Source organism: Lepisosteus oculatus, chromosome 5, assembly GCF_040954835.1.
Source record: "Lepisosteus oculatus isolate fLepOcu1 chromosome 5, fLepOcu1.hap2, whole genome shotgun sequence".
Classification (NCBI taxonomy): Eukaryota; Metazoa; Chordata; class Actinopteri; order Semionotiformes; family Lepisosteidae; genus Lepisosteus; species Lepisosteus oculatus.
This window is the reverse complement of record NC_090700.1, coordinates 11,833,381-11,853,856: the sequence shown is the minus strand read 5'-3', so window position 1 is coordinate 11,853,856 and position 20,476 is coordinate 11,833,381. Positions and strand designations below refer to the sequence as shown.

At 38.2% G+C, this 20,476-nt stretch overlaps 2 protein-coding genes across 2 annotated transcripts; one reads left to right on the top strand and one right to left on the bottom strand.

Moving 5' to 3' along the window:
* Positions 1-1,049: 1,049 nt before the first annotated feature.
* Positions 1,050-8,102, top strand: LOC102688023 (V-set and transmembrane domain-containing protein 5). The gene is made up of 4 exons (XM_015341326.2): positions 1,050-1,268; positions 5,887-6,213; positions 6,461-6,604; positions 7,736-8,102. Exons 1-4 carry the CDS (start codon positions 1,190-1,192, stop codon positions 7,804-7,806), a joined length of 621 nt encoding a protein of 206 aa, XP_015196812.1. The 5' UTR covers positions 1,050-1,189; the 3' UTR covers positions 7,807-8,102.
* A 4,630-nt stretch (positions 8,103-12,732) lies between these two features.
* med17 (mediator complex subunit 17) lies at positions 12,733-20,415 on the bottom strand. Its single transcript, XM_006627835.3, has 13 exons — positions 20,314-20,415; positions 19,450-19,702; positions 18,513-18,676; positions 17,899-18,118; positions 17,429-17,565; positions 17,266-17,347; positions 16,735-16,887; positions 16,142-16,272; positions 14,983-15,167; positions 14,498-14,635; positions 13,861-13,978; positions 13,548-13,707; positions 12,733-13,139 (listed from the first exon to the last, which is right to left on the bottom strand). Exons 2-13 carry the CDS (start codon positions 19,682-19,684, stop codon positions 12,931-12,933), a joined length of 1,932 nt encoding a protein of 643 aa, XP_006627898.1. The 5' UTR covers positions 19,685-19,702; positions 20,314-20,415; the 3' UTR covers positions 12,733-12,930.
* Between the last annotated feature and the right edge of the window lie 61 nt (positions 20,416-20,476).

The window sequence follows — 20,476 nt, the reverse complement described above, 5'->3', positions numbered from 1 at the left end:
CTGGGGCATTAGGACCCACACAGGCCACAGGATGAGCACCCCCTTACTGGTCCCACTAATACCTCTTCCAGCAGCAATCTTAGCTTTCCCAGGTGGTCTCCCATCCAAGCGTGTGCTGCCTGTTGTGAATTGCAGGGTACATGTGATATAGCTCCTGAACGTACACCTTATTTTCTGGTGGTTTATACTGTTTGTTTCAGCACTTATTTTAGTTAAAGTATTCCTTTATTTTTCCTCTAAAATACTAATGGGATTTGTGATTTATTTGGAATGTAAAGCAGAATGCCTTCTTTTCTCATTATCTTGATTTATTTGATTGTGAGTGTGAAGTGCTGCTCAGCCCTTTCACTGTGGTTAGAGTTATAGCTGCTATAAACAGTAAATAAGAATTAGACCTCCTCATATTTTTAATCAACAATTAGGACTCCTCTCTGTCTGCCAAGGCTGGTGTGGGAATACGAGACAACCAAATGTATGAGCACTGACTGCTCAAGCCGCATACTTTGACTGAAGCAAACTGAGCTCTTTACATTCCTTAAGCCAGGACACATACCAGCATTTGAAGAGAATCAAACAGGTTTTTTTGTCTGGAGAAAATAAAATGTAACAATAGATCAAAAATGTTACGCTAACCAGTACTTCCACTGAACCAAAAGTACAAATTCTAAGAGAACTCATTTAATTGTTCAACACTCTGGATTTTCAATGAGCAGGCAAATCAGTCTTTGAGCTGAAACGAATAGGACTTATACAAATGAAAGCCACAGTACAAATACAGCACGCTCTCATGCAGTATTACATACTGTACACTGCCTGCAGATCCGAAAACTTTTGGAAAAGGCTGCATTTTGCTTTTGTCGTGATCATTATGTAGAAAAGGTGGAATGTGTGCAAAGAAGAGCGTTGTACATGTGAGCTGAAAGCAGACACTTCCTGGCAGGATCAGACTGAGTTTTGGGTGTGTCTGTTTGAGACTGTGACAGACCCTATTCGCTCAGAGTGCTCCCCTCCTACTTGCCAACTTCATAGCATAGGTATGCTCAAGGAAACCTGTTTGAACTGTGAGGTCTCTGAAAGGAAATGTGTGAACAGCACCAGCTGGTCTAGAAGTGGCTGAGTTTAAGAAGAAGGCTTTAAGGATGACTTCACAGAAGTACTTTGCGAGTGTTTAAATGGACCTTGCATTCTGATGAGGACCCAGAGCGACTGGAACAAATCCACTCTCATTCTTATCTTCGTGCTGTGTTACATGGGCTTTTGTTTGCAGGGTAAGTGTAACAACCACCAATGCCAATGTAAACTCGCTCTGTAGTTTCCTGTTTCATCAGCCTACCAAAGCTACCAGAAAATCAAGATTTGTAAAACTATTTTCAAAACTGGTTGAACGGTAATGATCACTTATAAAAGCCAGAGTAAAATGTGGTTGTCCGGCTAGCTCTTCGTGTTGAATTGAATCGATGATTAAGTATTGATTAAAAAAGCCAGCAAAGCCCAGAGATATTTCTTGCATGTAACAAATACTCTGATGTTATCACAACAACATTTGCACTTTCTGTAGCTTGTTGTGCTGGTTCTGATTCAGCCCACACCCCAGGTATACATTAACAACTGAATTTAGCAGTTAATTGCAGCAGCAGACATTTCCTCAGCTAGTTAAACCAGTTTTCCTTTTAGTTCTGGGTTAAACTTCTGTTTACTAAATTGACTTTAGAGTATATACACCATGCACCCAAATTAACTGCAAAGATTCTAGATAATGATGTTCTATAACTGTGCACCCAAAAGTAGTGATATCAAAATATCACTGAAGCTGCCTTATTAGGAGCTACACTCTCTGTGAGTATTCCATGTTAAGTTTTGAAATCACACTGTTCTTAGCACATCTCAAAAGTAGTCCTGTTCAAACCCTGAATTAAATAAAAAAATTAACATGAAATTCTCTTCTATTCGGCCTTTTAAATTGAGACTGTGGCCCAGTATGTCCTCTGATTAAATGCATCTCTCAGGGGTTTAAAATGCAATCAATTCTACTTCCACTGCTTCACCACAATGAAAGCGCAGAGATTCACTGCTGCTTTTACTCCACAAGTAATGCCACAAGTACTTGTGGAATGGTATACATTAAGAGTGAAATCACACTTCAACAGGACCACTCTGCATCTTCCAAGAGAAAGATATATACAGTCAGGAATAGTATATAATTCTTATTTCAAGAAAAATTGTGGTCTATTTTTTGGGAGTTCAGTATCTCAAAAGTCATTTGTAATTAGGTGAAGAGTACTTCAATTGTGACAGATTTGTTAACGCTAACTTTTCACTCCAGGAATTCTCATTTTCTTGCCTCTGTCTCACTGCACGCTTGTTATTGAATACATTTAGATTATGAAACAATAGAGATGTGATGAACATTTTGCTTTTTATGTGTAATAGCCTGTTAGCTCATAAATGGCTTGAGAACCATCATTTAGACCTGTTCACAGCTCTGTTGCTATAATTTACTTAAGTACACTACAGGCAAATTATTTTCATTTAAGAATGATCAAATGCATCAATTTTTCTTATCTCTCAATGGACCAACAGAGATTCTATATAGAAAAGTGTCTTTATATAAATGTAGTTCAGGTGGGTAGCTGCGTCAGCATGCGTAGGCTGCAAAGGAACAAGTAATAGGTTTATTCCATGCTGAAAAAAAGAAGAAAGAGAACACAACGTTTCGGCCGTGGAGCCTTCTTGAAGAAGGCTCCACGGCCGAAACGTTGTGTTCTCTTTCTTCTTTTTTTCAGCATGGAATAAACCTATTACTTGTTCCTTTATATAAATGTATCCCTCTTAGAGAAACAGGAAATTACCTAGCTACTGTATAACTGATTTCTGCAAGATGAAATATGCTCCCTTATTGCAAACATAACATTCAAACAAGTTTTTGTTCATTATCTGTACTCTAAGGGGACAAACAATAAATTCCTAAATCTGAATAGTTTTAGTCCCTACTTTTCTCACTTCATGGTAAAGAGTGCTTGAGGCAGACATGTTGATTTTTAGAGCAGAACATGGTGGCAGACAATTTTGAATGCGATTACCACCAGCCTGTGTTATTGCTTTTTCATAGAGGCTCATAAGCTGTGTCTCTATGGCGGTAAATGATCCTTATCAGGAAAACTTTATACTAAACACCCTTTGATTTACTTTCAAGAAATCGGAATTTCTAGAATTATGATTATTAAAAATATAAATAAATATCTATTTGCAAAATAGGATTCTATTTTAACAAGTACATTCATTTTTCAGTGTCGGCTTCAGAAACAGTATTAATATTCCACTGCTAGCTGCATGATTGATGACAAACATTATTCATCCGAAAGTGAAATCTGTGTACTAGAGTCTTGTAAAAATATAGAAGAAAAATTACTAAAGAACAATTTTGTTTTATATTAGAATATTGATCTGACAAACAACAACAATCTGACATTGATTTTCAAAGCTCTGTGGATTTTTAGACAAATCTAAATGAATGAAAGCTACTTTCTGAGATAGCTGAATATCTTTTTTTATTTATCTTCTTAAAATGTTTGTAATGACTATTGAAACTGACTGATGTTAGTACTGAAACAAGATTTTCCCCATTTAGCTTTATTTTTTATTACATTCAGGGAATGTTTATATTTTATTGTTGGAATTACTTTAAGAAATGAAATACATTCCATTCATTTATCCCATTGTTTCTAAGAAGAGTTTACATAAAACTCCATGGTTACCACTTGTTTGTGTTTCTATTTTACTTTCATACAGTTTCTCTTGATATAGCAAAGTTACGGCCATGAACTAGTCCGTTTCTAACAACATACATGTAAGAATTAGACAAGACTGAGGTTACCAAAGAAAAGAAAAAAACAGGACAACGCTCAAAGCTTCTTGATCCCGACAAAAATTTATAAGAGGTGTTTTATCTCCAAATCTAAATACACAACCAAATTGTCCTGCAGCATATTTGCATGGATTGTTTGTAGCTTTCCCATGGTTTTTATCATGCTTTTCACAAATTTCCATCCTTTCACACTGTTTACTTGGCTCTTAGTAAGTTTGGACATGTCTTAATACAGCCAGCAGCTAATTTTGCCCTGTAAATCACAACTGGAAGCCCACAAGCTCAGCGGGTGTGAGCCTGGTCAGTACCTGGATGGGAGAGGTACTGGGAAAGCTAAGGTTGCTGCTGGAAGAGGCGTTAGTAGGACCAGAGCGCTCACCTTGCGTTCTGTGTGAGTCCTAATGCCCCAGTATAGTGATGGGGACACTATACTGTAAAAAAGGTGCTGTTCTTCAGAAGAGACATAAAACCGAGGTCCCGATTTTCCGTGGTCATTTCTCCAAAATAGTAGGGGTGCCCGAATGTCTTGGCTTCATTTCCCTTTGGCCTTTACCAATCATAGCCTCATAATAGTCCCCATCTCTGAATTGGCTTCATCACTCTGTTCTCCTCCCCACTAATAGGAGATGTGTGGTGAGCATACTGGTGCACTATGGCTGTTGTTGCATCATCCAGGTGGGGGCTACACATTGGTGGTAGTGGAGGGGAGTCCCTATTACCTATAGAAGTACCTTGAATAGATAGAAAGTATCAATAAAAGTCACTGTTTTTCACTAATATCTCGTCTCCTAATAGAAGGTCAGTTCACCAACAAAAGGTGACAGTTTCTTTCAGAAAAACAGGGGCAATGTTTGCTTTGGAGCAGGGCTGTACAGGAACCCAGCTCCTGGAGAGGTCCTGCAGACTTTATTAAATTTGTCTTTTAATCGATAGATGAAGTAGCAGATTTGTAAAGTTTGTTAGCTCATCCTCATTAAAAATCTGATTGATCCACTAATCCAAGTAATTCAGAGCTCAGCTGGAAAGAATGCCAGAAGACACTATAGGTTTCCACAACCAGTCACTCCTCTGTCCTTATCGACAAGGCCCCCTCAGTGTATTCAGTGTTGCATTTTGAATTAAAGAAAGGATTTGTTTACTGAAGGTTTCTGAAATTCACCACATGCAGAAAAAAAGGAGTATGCCTCTTGCGTGAAGAAATTATGAAAGATTACATTTCAAAATAAGGAGAATTGTTTATGTAACCAGTCTAAACTGCATTATTAAAAAATTGCAAAATTGAAGGCCTATGCCATTATGAATCATAAGACTGTATTGCATGTAATTCTAATGAGGTTCATATTTCTTTCATTGGATTTTAGAAATATAGCTAATCAGCTATACCAAGTGGAGTTCTAGTCTGAGTATTTTTGGCAGAAAAATATTACCCTAGAGGACATGTGTAAAAACAAGAGGAGACTCTACATTAGATAAAGTCTGGATCAAGGTTCCCAACCATATTATTTATGCTGGAGGCCTAGGTTCCTTTAAGAAATAGCTGAATCTCCTAGCAGCCATATGAGTTTGTAGCCTTTGTTATGTATAATGGAGAAGCTCTCTATAAATTATAATTTCATTTGAAGAGGTAAAATAGAAAATCTCCATCATGCTAGAGTATCCAAGAAATACAAAATGCAACTAGAGCAGGGCAATTGTGATCCTGCAAGGTAGGTGTGTCTGCAGGTTTAAAAGATCGACTTTTAATTACCTAAATCTTCTTATTGTTACTTTAATTGTTAGTGACCAATTAACTACATCTCCCAGCTATTCAGGTGCTGCTGTCTCTAAGAGACCTAGAAATCCTCCAGGGCCTGCTTGAAAATTGTGTTGATGTAGAAGATTGGGTGACATTTGTGTTTTATTTCCTGGTGTTTCTGGTGGAAACAAAGGAAAACATTATAAACCATTAGAGCTATATTAACATGGCACCAATATGTTAATTTTAAGATTTTAACTGTACTCACCATGCTTCTGTTTTGTAGCTGAAGCGGTCACCATAACAACCCCTCACCTCAGTATCAATGCCTCAGTGCAGGATGATGTACTGTTCTCTGTGGCCTACTTGTGCTGGGGAACTCCAACCATTCAGTGGAGATTTATGTCTGTATCCAGAATCCAGAGCATCGTTGTCTGGCAGCCTGAAGTGTATGAGAACATTTCCGATGCTTACAAAGACAGACTGCACACATACGACAATGGCTCTATAATGCTGCAAGACCTAAGCCTAAAAGACTCTGGATATTATGTGATAACTGTGACAGAACCCTCTGGAACCAGTAAGGATGCTGTCATCATACTAAAAGTTACCGGTAAGTAAACACGCCGAGCGTAGAACACATCAAGTATTAAGGACACTCACCTGTGTCCTCTGTTTGCTGTTGAGTCCTAGTGTTTTCCTTTTTTGTGCAGTAGCGATGAAGAGGAAACCAATGGTGTAGTGACTCTTCATTCTAGTAAACTATAAAACTTGTATTCTATGGGGATACATAGATTGTGGTTAACAATGTGATGCAGCAACTCTAGTTAATTCCTAATTTCTTTCTATTCTTCCTATAGAGAACCTCTATGAGGACCTACATTTTTTAGCTGTCTTCATTACAGCTCTCGGAGCCATAGCAGGATTTTTGATGTTGTCCATGTGGTTATTGGATAAAGTTGTGAACAGGATAAAACTGAAGCAACGGAACAGAAGACAGATAGGTAACCTACTGTATACATTTGATTTAAGGCAAATAAAGCAAAACAAGGAAAGCGATTTTCTTTATGCACTACTGCAGGTTTGGCCAATCCTGTTCCTGTCAATCCTGTCCACAGTCAATCATCAATTTGTAAAGTCTTGGAACAGTTGTGAGTTCCGATCAATTTAGGAAATGAATTGATTCAACTAAGCCAAGTATGGTATGCATGCCTTCAGATCTACAGAACCATTTTTGCTAGCTGGCATTTTGTTGTCAGATAATCGCTACTTAATAGTTCAGATCAACCTATGCTAAAGAAATGTAACTGTTCCCAGTATCTAGCAGTTGTTGATTTAAAGGTGACCCCCAAAATCTGCTGGATTATGGAACTGCAGGAGCAGTGCTTGCCCCTGTACTAGAGGATATGATACAAAAAGTATAGTTGCTTTAGTGTGTAGCCATGCTAGACTGCGTTTTAAAAATTTCTGTGAGATTAGTCATGCCAAATGTTTCTGCTAGATTTTTTTTTTAAATAACTATGTATAGTGCAACTGCCTCAAAGAACTGCAAAACATCTCAGAAATCTAGAATTCTGAAAGAGCTTAGTATATCAGGAGGGTGTGGTTTTTAACACTTGGCTGTTTTCCAATAAGGAAAATTTCATGAGACCTGCTTCTCACAAACGCTCTTTTTGTTGACATATTCAAGGAAATAAAGCTTAACTCTGCATACAAAATAACCATTCCAAACTATATGCCAAAGCAGCAACTCTACATTGTAACAAGTAATAGGTTTACTCCATGCTGAAAAGAGAAGAAATAAAATAAAAACGTTTAGACCGTGGAGCCTTCTTCACCTGTGAGCTCACCCCTGAAGGTGGCTCCACAGCCAAACTGTTGTGTTTTCTTTCTTCTCTTTTCAGCATGGAATAAACCTATTACTTGTTCCTTTGCAGCCTACGCATGCTGACGCAGCTACCCACCTGACTCTACATTGTCCCACTAGAAAATCTGGAACAACACCACAGTAATTGTACAAAAGATTATATATTTTACTATACTAAGATTCATAACTGTAATCATCCATTCATAAAGAAACGTGTGTTTGCAACAATGTTTTTACTTATTCTGGACTGGATGTATTTATTTTACAGAACAAGAGGTCATTGAGCTGCAACCACTTGATGGAGAAAGTGAATCACATATCAGCAAGGAGGATAGCTGATCACCTGAAGTGATCACAAATGTGCTTTCCCCTTTCTCTACATTAAAACCGGATTCTTTATATGTGGACACCATGAACACATGCTTTATTGTATGAAAAGCAATTGAACAAACCAGCTGAGGAACAAACTTTTTTTATCCCCATTTCATTGCGCATGTCCTCAATTTCCTCTCGTGTTTTGCAAAGAACGAGTGAGACGCTGATGAATGCTGATAAGCCCCATGGATCATTATCACAGCCATCTGAAAGTACAGTCCACAGTGGGCAGACTGCTAATTAAACAGAAGCAACGCAAATCTGATTTGAATTGTTTTATTTAAATAAAAAAACACTACATAGAGTTTATCTGTCTTATTCAGATATATCCATTGTATAACATCACGCAGGTTATGTTTATTTTTCCTATTTTTGGACATGCACATTTCTTTGGCCACTGTGTTAAAAAAAAACACAGCCTGCGTTTGCTCATTTGCTAGACAAATGTATTAGCTTATCTGACTAATACACACCTCAGCAATCATTTTATTCAAAAACGATAGCTAATGCAAAAGGGTACCAAACTTTAGAAAACTTAGGCTTTGCAAAATTGCAATTTGCACTATGCTGTAATCTGTAAGACAAATCTAAGGAACGTTTTTTTTATTTCTTTGTCTAAGATTGGACAAAGAATGCCAATTGCAGAAATAAATACATTTAAGATTGCATCTCTAACAGCTGTAAGATGATTAAGTTTATCACTCAGGAGGTACAGGAAGTCAATGGATACCATTGCTGCCTCACAGGGCCTCACTTGGCCTACTATGTTCACCCCAGGGTTGCATTGGTTTCCTCCCCAGTCCAAAGACACAATGGTATGTTAATTGGCTTCTAGTAAAATTGCCCTGCTATGAGTATGTGCCCTGTGATGGGCTAGTGTCTCGTCCAGGGAGTATTGCTCCTGTTTTTTGCTGTGACAGACTCCGGCTCTCCTACCCCATCATGGTTAAAGAGCTTACAAAACGTCCGGAATGCTGGTTTGGTGAGAGAAGGGGGCAGGTAGCCCAAGGAGGAGGAGAAGGAAAGACGAAGAGATCTAGAAAAAGATGTAGAGGAAGGCATAGTGGGTCGCAGCACAAGCAGGCTGAAGTAGTTCAAGTAGGGAAGCTGCGTCAGCATGCGTAGGCTGCAAAGGAACAAGTAAAGGTTTATTCCATGTTCCAGAGAAGAAAGGAAACGTTTCAGCTGTTGTGCGTTCTTTGGCTCACGGGTTCCTTTGCAGCCTATGCATGCTGATGCAGCTGCCTACTTGAACTACAAACTGTATGTATTTATTTAAGTTTATCAGTCCTATTCATCAAGGCAAGACCTGCTAATCACAACCATGTCAATTACCATCCATTGCACTGTGCTTAATTCTTCTCAACCTAAACAGGCTGAGCTGACCAGGAACAGGTGAGCATGATTGAGTTGATTGGATGGTGCCTGGAGGAGTGTGAGTTGCAGGTTTTTCATTGATGAACATGTTTAAAACTCCTTTTAATCTCATTTGCAAGTGCATTTGAGCCTACTTGGTGGGAAATAGTTTTGTCATAACACCCAATGAGAAAGAGCAATCTTGGGCAGGTCACTTAAGTACTGGTAAGAGGATACCCTACCGCACATAAACGACAATTCCCTCAGTTTGTACAGAATAATGGCCTTTGTGATGGGGGATGCAAGTTGAATTATTTGCAGGTACTTTTCAATTATCAACTTACAAGATCTAAAAAAAAAACAACATTGTCTTGTGAATTAATTTGCTAAATTAAAGTCAGAAGCAGAGTGAAAAAAACAGAGTACTCTTTAGGCTTTCACTACTACCGTACATTCATGAAGGGTTTACTAGAAATTCACAATAACTTTCACCACAATGAGTGTGAAAACTGTGAAAATTGAAAAGCTATAAATTGTACCACTCATTTTGTGGATGGTTTGTGTGAATATTTAGTTTTCTGAAAAAAAATGTTGCTACTACATTTGCAGGAAATGCACTGTGAATACAGGGCTACATAAAAGACTATTGAACTAATAGACATGCTGCGAATGAAAGGCATATGGGAAGAAGTTTATCAATATTTATTTTGAAGGAGTGCACATACCTTGCTCACCTTTTATAACTTACACCTTCTTTCATCTGACTCATTTTTGTTTAAGCTTCCCCCCATTCATCAAAAGTTCAAGAGTGCAGACCCAAAAGCCTAATGAGGAAAGAATGGTCATTTTCTGGGTGTGTTTAAGCATCAGCTCCAAAAATAGCTTCCATGGGATTTAACTTGAGTTTGTTTAGTTAATTCAAGTTGTGCAATTGTCAGAATTTCAACACCAAGAACAGCACAATTAAGAAACCCAACCCGTGAATAAACTGTAGAAAGGACACATTTTAGATAAACATACCGCTGATTTTCTTCAGATAAGACTTTTTAAGTTAATTCTGGAAGACTGCTTTATGTTCTTGTAAGTGAAAGATTGGGATGTTGGCAAGAGTAACCATAGAGAAAATTAGAGAATTTGACGTAGAAAAATACCCCCCAAAAATAGCAGTATAGAAATACCTGCTAGTACTTGTATACTATGTTCTAATGTCTTTGGTAAACAGAAAAAAAGGGTATTTGTATCTACATAATATGTGGTGTATTGTACTGATATATTAGTACTGGACTCAACTTCAGTTGAAGTAATAAGTACATTTATAACTTAGATTAAGTGTAATCTAATTTAAAACTGGTGATATTTTCCCAAGTACTGTCACAACTATGCTGCTGTGACTGAAATTGTAGTTACACTAAAAAGTAAAAATTGTTGATTTACAACTTTATTGTAAATCAACGCAACATTCAGAGATACTCACACAAAATCAAACTTCATGACTTGATTAGGTACAGTAGCACAGTATTTCAGCAAATCTAAGTTTTTCTTATCCATCTGCTCTCAAACTTTCCAATGAAAATGAAATGAAGCAATATTGTCTTAAGTGCATAACCTCATTTTCATCTCTGTTTAACTTCAACAGATCTTCTTATCTAAGGCTTTTAATGGACAGAGAAACATTACCCATTCCTTGCAAGTAAAGGGCACCATAGCTTTCATTCATCTCATGATTTACATTTTCCTACAAAATTAACAAATTTCCACCAAGAATGTCAGTTTCAGTTAACGCACTAGTCACGTAGCCACTACATCACCTGTCTACATTGTTCTCTTCAATGAGAAATCTCTAGCTGCTAAGCATTTCCAAATTAAAGCTCCCACACTGCAAATGCAATGTAATCTACACTAAAATCGGTTGGCACAAATTTATAGAAATTAGACCATATACATCCGTGGTCAGACAGATGACACAAAAGGAAAACGGACAGCCTTTTAAGGAGTTATTCTTGCAGAGCAATCATTATTTTTCCCTTTCTTTTTTTAAATCAGGTTTCAACTGTTCTACACTTAAACTTTCTCCAGATCGGTCAATTCCATCCCTACCTTTCCAGTGAAAAATACAGAAAAGCAGGATTCAATGGCATTTTTCTCTGTAGCGGTACAGTTGGATTCATTCTCACCTGTTCACTCACTTATTGTGATCTTTACCACTAGTTCCAAAAAACAAACTGTATTGATTTTATAGTTTTACAATAGATAAAACCACCCATCATTGTATTGATTCTTGACATACTTCAACTTCAGAGCTGGCTCTCTGCACAAATCTGAACTCTAATTGTTGACTGTGTGCTGTAAGATTGCATACAGTACCATTTACAAAACAAAAATGTGAATGACATCATGACTGCAGAAGAACAGCTAGAGGTCATGGGACAAAAGACGGCAAACAAACCAGGTGGATGGCTCATTGATGAACAGAAATTCAGATGCTTCACTCAGAAATCTAGCAATAAAAATGTAATGTAAATGAACATAACAGAATAGGATCATTGTACTGACTACAATACTTTAACATGTCACAGATTTCCTTTAATTTATGTTTGGTAATATAATTGGTTTTGATAATAATGATGTAGAAAGCAAGTCATTACTTCTGTTATGGCTCTACAGCACAGAGTAGGTGCTCGTTCTAATTGACAAAGTAATACAGTGCCTTCATTTATATGAGACATAGTCCACCCAATTTATCAACTTTCCAGGACGGGGGAACTGCACAGTATCTTGTTTTATATTCCTCTCTCCATCATTATGTTGCAGCCCTCATTATATACAGTATATATACTGGACCCAATGCCAGAGATATTATAAGGGAGTGAATTTGTTGTTTGAATTGTGGCAGGTGTATTTAGGCCTTATATCTTTGCAAAAACATTGTGAACAGTCAAGACAAACTATTTTACAGAAACATGAGAAGTATATACAAATAAATTTGCAATACATCTACCAGCTTATAAAAAGATAAACTTTCACCTACACCTAGTTTTCTTGGTCATCCATTTGTAGTCCACAAACACAAATCTGTATCAGCATCAGAGGCACCTTAGGCTGACATACTTTCAAAGATGTTGTTGTAGATGTAGACTGAATTTTTAGAACAACCAAGTTTAAATTTACTTTCATAAAAGGAGTACATTTTGGCACACATGGGTCAAGCTTATGTTCTAAAGTTTTAAAAAAATGGTTTTCCAACTCACCTGACCCCCAAAATATCACAACTTAAATAAGGACAATTCTAAAAAAAGTTTTAATTTCTAATCTAGAATACGATAAAAATTTACAGCCCATTCTGCATTACCTCACACTCCTGGTGTTCAATATTCTCAGCTCTAATCACTCTGTAGCTGTCACATCTAACTGCAACATTGTGTTGAACATCATAGATAATGTGTCAAGCTATTGTTGAGATCTTCACGGCCTTCACTGCAAAATGTCAGTACATCTTTGAAAAGACTGCAAGTAGGTATAAGAAAAACTGCAAGGAAAGTTTGAACACAATTTAATATATTGCAGTTAATTGATCTAGAAAGAAAGGAAAGCCAAAAAAAGAGTGAGGCAGACGAGTCCTTTTTTCTCAGCCCCAAATCAAGGAGTTCGTTACTTTAAGTTTCACAGGAGATGAGATTTCTCAGCTCTTCACCCAACTTGAGGTTCTCGTTTGTCTCTGTACAAAAAGCCGATTTATGGGCACGGGGTGAGAGCTGCCATCAAAAGCTCCATTTTGTACACAAAGTTCCGTCCTTCCATCTTGTTCCAGTGCACCTCCTTGCTGGGCCCACGCAGGTGGTTCCATTTGTTGTCCTGGATGACGTCGCTCTTGGGTAGATCCTTGCACTGGCTCCGGGGGAACTGCACAATGACTTTACAGCCGCTCTCCGGCCCATTACGAACTGTAATCACACAGAAGACAGAGTCTCTGAACGTCTTTGCAAATTATGCAATTTAGCATTTCTGCTATAAATAATTAACATGCAATTTTGTCAGAATGAAGACAACTGGGCATTCAGTTTAAAAAAAAAAATCCCAAGCAACCGTTGTACACGAGATAGCATACATGCTACACTTACTGAAATTTGACTACAAAAAAAACCTAGTGTAGTAATATCAGTAAAACATAGTAAAACTCCATTACATGAATAACAATGGGAAACTGTTGAGTAAATAGTGTGTAAAACAAGTCTGTAAACTAGTTTTAAAAAAAAAAGTAGCAGCATTGCAGAACAGTTCAACAATTTATTATTAAGTCTGACACAATAACTATCATACCAACAGGTGCGAAACGGATACAGTTTTCCTACCAGAAATGGCAAACTCTCCATTGGGTGAGGCCACTGTGATGGCGGAGGCATTGCCAATGCTCTCCACTGAGCCCAGGCCCACGTGGTTACTGAAGCTCAGCACGTGCCAACCCATCACTTTGGCCAGCTGCTGCACCGCATGGACTTGGTGCTGGGACATCTGGAAATAAGAGTCAACGCAAAGTTTAAAATCCCGCTAAAGGAAATTTAGGATTTAGCCTACGTTTCTCATAACTTTTTAATTGCCACAATGCTTGCTATATATATTATTCTCTGAGTGTGTTGGAGTGACTGCTAGACTAAGAGGACGGACCTGAGAGAGGAGGAAGTCTTGCAGCTCCTGCTCTTGGTGAGAGAGAGTGATGACCCGGCCATCTCTGTGCACCACGCGGATCTGTTCCACACCAATGTTTAGCTGCAACTGAATAGACCTGCCCAAAACACAGCCTCTGGTAAATCTTTCTGTCCTGAAGCACGCCCCTGAATCTCATAATGGGGAAAACTGCTTTATACATACAATTAATATAATTCAAAAGTTTTAATATATTACCAAAGTCAGCAGTGATTCTAGATGTAATCTACATAATATAAAACGTACATTTGGCTATGTAAAATTAACCAGGGCAGCGGGCAGTGTAGTGGTTAGCACTGCTGTCTCACAGCTCACTCCTGGCTGGGATGCGTCCGTGTGGAGCTCTAAATTGTACCCTACATGCACTTACACCTGAGTAACCTACAATAGACTGTCATTCCACCTAGAGGGTATCCTGTATGCATGGGCTGCTGGGTAAGGTTTAACTTCACTGCAATGATTTCAAAGACTAAGCACTTACTGAAAACGGATGGTTGGATACGAGCCATTTCAATTAAAATGTTTTAGAATATGAAATGCCGATTTTAACCAGCTTCTACAGACAAGGAATTTAAATACTATTATCAGCAGTACTTACTTGCATATCTGCTCATAGCCCTGTGAGGTAATCAAAACCTTAACACTGGATTCATAAACATCATTAATGTTTGACCAGTGAGCCTGAATCTGCGGATCTTCAATACGGCTGGCCAGGCTGTCTATTGTTCGTGCCGTCCTAGACAAAAAAATAAACATAAAAACAGATCTAGAAGTATTTTTCATAGGTTAGATGGTCACATCTGATGAATGGAAATTACTACAATAAGGCTAGAAGTTACCAGAACAACATGCTGCTTATACAGGCAATACAGCAGGGGAAATAAAATGGTTATCACAGCTCATGAGAAGGAGCTAGCTCATTTCTAAAACCAGACTTCTGAAGAGCTGTTCGTTATCTTTTCAAACACACACACACACACAGTGTGAATGAAAGGAAAAAGAAAAACTCAGCGGCTGTATTGCAAAACAGCAGGGATTCCCTGGGCTTCCATTATTTAAAAAGTTCTGCTGCATTGCACCGACCTGCGCCTGAGGAAAATGTGCTTTGCTTGTTTGATAATCTTCTCCAGGAGCCCTTCATTCTGCTGCAGGGAGGCGATCTCTGCTTTATCAAAGGCCATAGGCCCGGCAAGGCGCAGCCTTTTGTGTCCAAAGGGGGCGCTAGCAGGGTGCGGCATTACCGCTGAGCTCAGGGTCTGTTTGTGAAACTACAAAAAAGAATACTTCAGCATAGACAGTACACACAGATGAATCTATACAAGACAGCTTATATGAATACAAAATGGGACAGGAAAATGTTTACATTCTTAAATTTGCATATATTGTTATTCAAACATTGTTATAACAATTCAGACTTTTTATACAAGATGAAAACATCTACAGTATACATTTAGTAGTAGCATTTTTCAAAAACAAACTTGGAAATTACTTCTTAAAGGGGAATTGCAGCCCCAATTTCATAGACTAGTTGTTTAATCCTGATAACACAATAAATACATTGACAGTATAGAAACATTTTACAAATTTCAAATCAAACAAACTCTTGAACTTTGTGAATGTCCTGTAAAATCGTCATTGTGTCAAACCACTGGTCTTGCCACAGGCGAGAGTGAGTGTTGGTGCAAATTTGCGACACGAAACATCCCTTCCTGCTCACAAGTCACTGTAACAACTAATTAATGTGATGTACAAGCAAATAAGTACAGGCTGTGCAGCAGACATCTCCATGCAGAAAAGTTCCAACATGATCTGCATGCAGAGTTAACAAGTAGCATCTCTCAGCAAAACTGTCTTGAAGCCCTTCTGAATCACAGACAATGGTGGTAATATTGCACTATGCATACCGAGAAACTTTGTCTAATTTGGGTTGTAAATTAGAGGTTTTATAAGTTACTGTGTCCGTTTTACTTTAATTGCGGTTTGAAATGCACCCATCAATGCTGATTCTTTCTAACCCTGAAATCTTAAAATAGTACTACTGTTCCCCTTTAAATATCAAATAATCATGTTAACAAAAAAATACCAGTACAAAACAACTTGAAGCACGCACTTTGCACTAAGCTTCGGTACAGAGGAATTTGTGCAATCTGCCTCTAATCTCTCACTTTAAAAGTTTTTGTTCTTACAATACTTTAAAAGTAATTTGTCACAAGCACTTCAAAAAGCTTTCAAAGACGTGTACCTCTCTCATGAGCTGATGGAGGTTATGTTCAAGCACGTAAAGGTGATCGTCTGGCTTGGATTTTTCTGGAGAGGCCTTCTGATTTTTCTTTTCACCGGTGGAGTGACACAATGAAATGGAGAGCTGCAGACCTTAATGTCATTCAAAATAAATTCCACCTGTTAATTAGTGTAATACTTAATCCTAAATAAAATCTACCATTATACAATACATCCTTAAAGTAAACCAGTCCTAAGAGCACAACAAATACTTAGGAGTTGAATTTTCTAACACAGTCCTATGTGGTATTCATTTAAATAGGCATCCATTACTGGAATCTAATCATTTGTAACCCTCCGGAGAAAGATCTTCTAATTGGTAGGTAATGAATAAGAGGGATTAATTAATGAAGATAAGAAAGTCATTATAAACAGACCAATTTTAAACAAACAGACAACACCAGGTTTGCCAAAGCCCTCTGATGCAATGTAATTTACACAGGAATTTCATAACTACCTCAATATGTGGCAGAATTTATCGATGTTCATCACCTGATGGTCAATTTTTAATAAAACAGATAACTGGTTTCCAGAATAACTGGCTGCACTGCTCACCTGGGAAAGGCTGGGAGATGATCTGATTCTTTACAACAATGTGAGGGATCTGGGATTTAATCTGCACCGCCTCTCGAGAGAGCTGCGCAAATATCTCCTTGCAAAGCAAGACGTTCTGGGCCGCTTCCAGCTTAGCATGCCAGGGCTGAGAACCTGTCCGAAGCAATACCAGAACAATTTGCATTTGTTCATGCCTAATTATTGTACAAACTTACTGGACACCAGTGACACCACATGTCATTGAAAGAACAAGAAAATGTGCCAGTGAAATTCTTGAAATCAATCACACTCATTCATATTGCACTTGATGAAAAAAGCAACTATAGTATAGAGCTGATAGTCCTGGAATTATAAAATGTATGAATGGGAAGGAAAAGTGCTGTTACAAAATTGTGTTTCATTCCCATCATTTCAATAATACACATTTGTCTATCATTTAACTGATTGTGAGACATTCGATTTACTGATTTAACTGTTTAGAACTTATATAGTTTTCATGATTAAACAAAATCATTTCCGATAATCAAATACCTGATTTTGCTTTTGGCTGTCTTCTGAAAAGGCTCACAGTCCCAAGGTCACCTATATCAGGAGCTTGTTTCTGAATAGAAACCTAAAAAAAGTAATTAAAAATATAAATAATAAATCAGACTGGAAATTATTTGAAACTCCCATGATAAAGTAAATCTCCTACCTTGATGTAAGCAGATCCTTCAAGATCACTGGGAATCTGAACATCAAGAGGACAGTAATCGTCAGGGATCTTCTTGTCCAGGTCAATGTCTGTGTTCTTAATGACTTCAAATGTGCCATGATGGGGAAACAATGATCCTGAAGAATGCACACATCAATCATCAGACTTGTCTTAACAATTCAAATACTTCTGTATACTGAGAACATTATATTCCTTTAGAAAACATTGGTAAGAAAAACAATGATATAGTTTAATTAGTAAAATTTTTATCAAAAGGAATATTAAAATTGTGTTAAAATGTGTTAGTCAATCCATATTTAAAACACCCTGTAGAGTTTTGGTTGTCATGTTACGAAAAACATTCCTGTTCTGAAATTGACAAAGAAATGGATACAGTAAACGGAGGCCTAGCACCTCACTGATCCTGCAACATGTAATATTCAAAACCTAATTTGTATTAAGGTGGATACCTGCGCTCTTGTAGCTGAGGTCTCCAAGGATTTTGTCCCCCACTTTCCTCAGTTTCCACTGGGATCTAAGCCTGAGCAGCTCCGAGTTGAAGTCTCTCTGTCGTCTGTTCTCCTGGTTTTCTGCAACTGACTTACTGAGCTTCTCTGCACCTTTCAGCAGCAGTTGAGCTGCTGTGGCCAGAGATTTCTTTTTGCCGATAAGCTGCAACACCTGGGGTGTCTACAATAAACATTCCAGAGATGAACAAATATGAGAGGACAGTGCAGGAAAACCCAAATATTATACATAGAGCAGTGCTACACCTCCAGCACATGTTCCAAATTTGCTTTCCATTAAGGTGAACAAGTCAGATTTGCAAAATATTTCTTATATAGACAAATGATTGAGTTCTAATTCTTCCAATCTGAAACCAGTTTGTAGTCCATACGTCTATCTCAAAACTACGGCAAAACAGAAATGATCATTTAATTGCTTTCTACGTTAAAGAAGAAATTGAGAACCATGATAATTAACCTTTCCCAGAAAAGTGCAGACTAGGGATGAATCACATTGAATACAATATGATTGTATTCACCTATTTTAACAAAGTGCTGGATTTGATTTGACTGTGTACCTTTCCAGCAGTGACGTCATGGGAGACAGGGTCCAGAGTCATGTACTTTTTCTCTTTGACCACACTTAGCACATCATACAGCACACACATCTCTGTAAGTGCACTCCGCAGGTTATTCCGAACTGAGTCCCAGGGCCATAGTGAGGGCTGGAACTTCACAGTGGCTGGGGAAATAAAACAGTCCTTCAGTGAGGTAGGGTCCCTCAGCCTTACTTCATTTCTAAGTCAAATCTCCTGCTTGTTTGAGTTACCTGGAAAGTGTCTATCCACAGGGGAGGCAAATTGTGAGCTGCTACAGTGTGACATTTCCTATGGTGACTTGTTACAATAACTTTACAGCCTCTCTCTGGAGGGATCATGTACTATGAAACGGAAAATGTGAATCTGTCTAGACTTTCTTCCTGTGTGCATTTTAATATAGAATCAGGTCCCCTGGGTCCTAAATACGACTGCTACATTCATTGTTTGGATTTACGCCTTGAACACCAGACGTTAATGGCTTGAAATGCTTATGCAGGTCAAAGAAATTACCTAGCAATATTTCCTGTAAATCTCCATAGAATAAGCAGTCCAAAAATGTAGAGCTTAAAACTAGCCAATACTGATTCTACTAAAATACACCTCTCGATCTGGGAGTTTTCTTTCTAAAAAGAACTGAACATAATTTAATTCATAGAACAAATACCTGCAAATACTGTGCTTGTTGAGGAGTGCTTTCCCTTCACGCCTGACAAAAATGTCACCTGGTTGTTTTGCCTTGTGAACTATATTTGCAATTCAGCTTCACATCTACTTTCCTCGCTGTTTTCTTCCTGCTCTGCAAGCCAGCACTGCAAAAGGGATGCTCTGCCCTTGCGAGACCACTATATGGTTTAACAACCAATTAACCTCTGCTACATATTAGAGAGCGAGACACAACAACAAATTGTACACTCACCTTCATCCTCCTCAGCCTCTTGTTTCCCCCACTCCTGGTCCCTGGACTCCCCCTCTCCTCCTTCATCCTCCGAGTCAGACCCCTGACCAAAATCGATGCGTTGGGCGAGTTTGGCCAGGTTCTGGGACATTGACAGGGGCTGGACATAGGTCTCGATCCCATCTAGGGACACCTCCTGGACCTGCTTTTCGCAGGCAGACTCTATACTCACTCGGACAGCTGGACCACCTGACATGGTGAGGATTGCACTCAGCTGCTTGCATGAAAGAAAAGGAAGAAAAGGGAGAGACGCATTGAAACACACTGCTCATGTTGCAAGGTGAGTATGTAGAACCTTCAGTATTGTTTGCAAGATGCTATTAAATTCTAAAAGCGGTTAGGCGCCGATTTTCAAACTGAATGGAAATAATTTTCACAACAAACAGACGTTTTACTTCATAGGAGCTATTTGCACAAAACCACAAAAACCTGGAGATCAGCGTTATACAGACCACTCTCTTTGAAATTTTGTTACGAAGAATACTGTAAGCAGTTTCTACGGTTACACACTGTAATGTGTAACGTTTAACAATCTACATAGAAAATAAACCCAGCTTTCAGAATAATACGCAAAACAGTTAAATTTAACCTAATAAAACTTGGACAACGAAATACTATAACATGTAACTATAACAATACAGTTCTACAGTCCAAGCTACGGATTTACTAGCTTGCTACTAACTCCCCATGGAGAAGCGCATACTGCTAAAGTAAATATAGTTCAGCACCTAATACAAAACGGTATTATTTATTCAACTACTCCTGGTACTGTATGTTGTGTTAGACAGGTAAAGTATTTGATTGAATGTTCAATATTGTACTTACATTTATTAAGAAGGAAATGCATCCACCAGCTCACGCACCAAGTCTCACGAGAAACAGCGATACTTCACCGGAAAGAATTTCTCGCGAGATCCTTTCAATATGCAGGAGGGGTTTTCCTCTGGTGATTCAAGCCTTAGTGCTTATTCTATATATATAATTATAT

Coding starts and splice junctions, on each gene's coding strand:
- LOC102688023 (XM_015341326.2), top strand. CDS start 1,190: ATGAGGACCCAGAGCGACTGGAACAAATCCACTCTCATTCTTATCTTC. Junction 1,269..5,886: donor CATGGGCTTTTGTTTGCAGG/GTAAGTGTAACA, acceptor TCTGTTTTGTAG/CTGAAGCGGTCACCATAACA. Junction 6,214..6,460: donor CATCATACTAAAAGTTACCG/GTAAGTAAACAC, acceptor TTCTTCCTATAG/AGAACCTCTATGAGGACCTA.
- med17 (XM_006627835.3), bottom strand. CDS start 19,684: ATGTCAGGTGGTCCAGCTGTCCGAGTGAGTATAGAGTCTGCCTGCGAA. Junction 17,348..17,428: donor AAGGATCTGCTTACATCAAG/GTAGGAGATTTA, acceptor TACTTTTTTTAG/GTTTCTATTCAGAAACAAGC. Junction 14,636..14,982: donor CACATTTTCCTCAGGCGCAG/GTCGGTGCAATG, acceptor TTTTTTGTCTAG/GACGGCACGAACAATAGACA.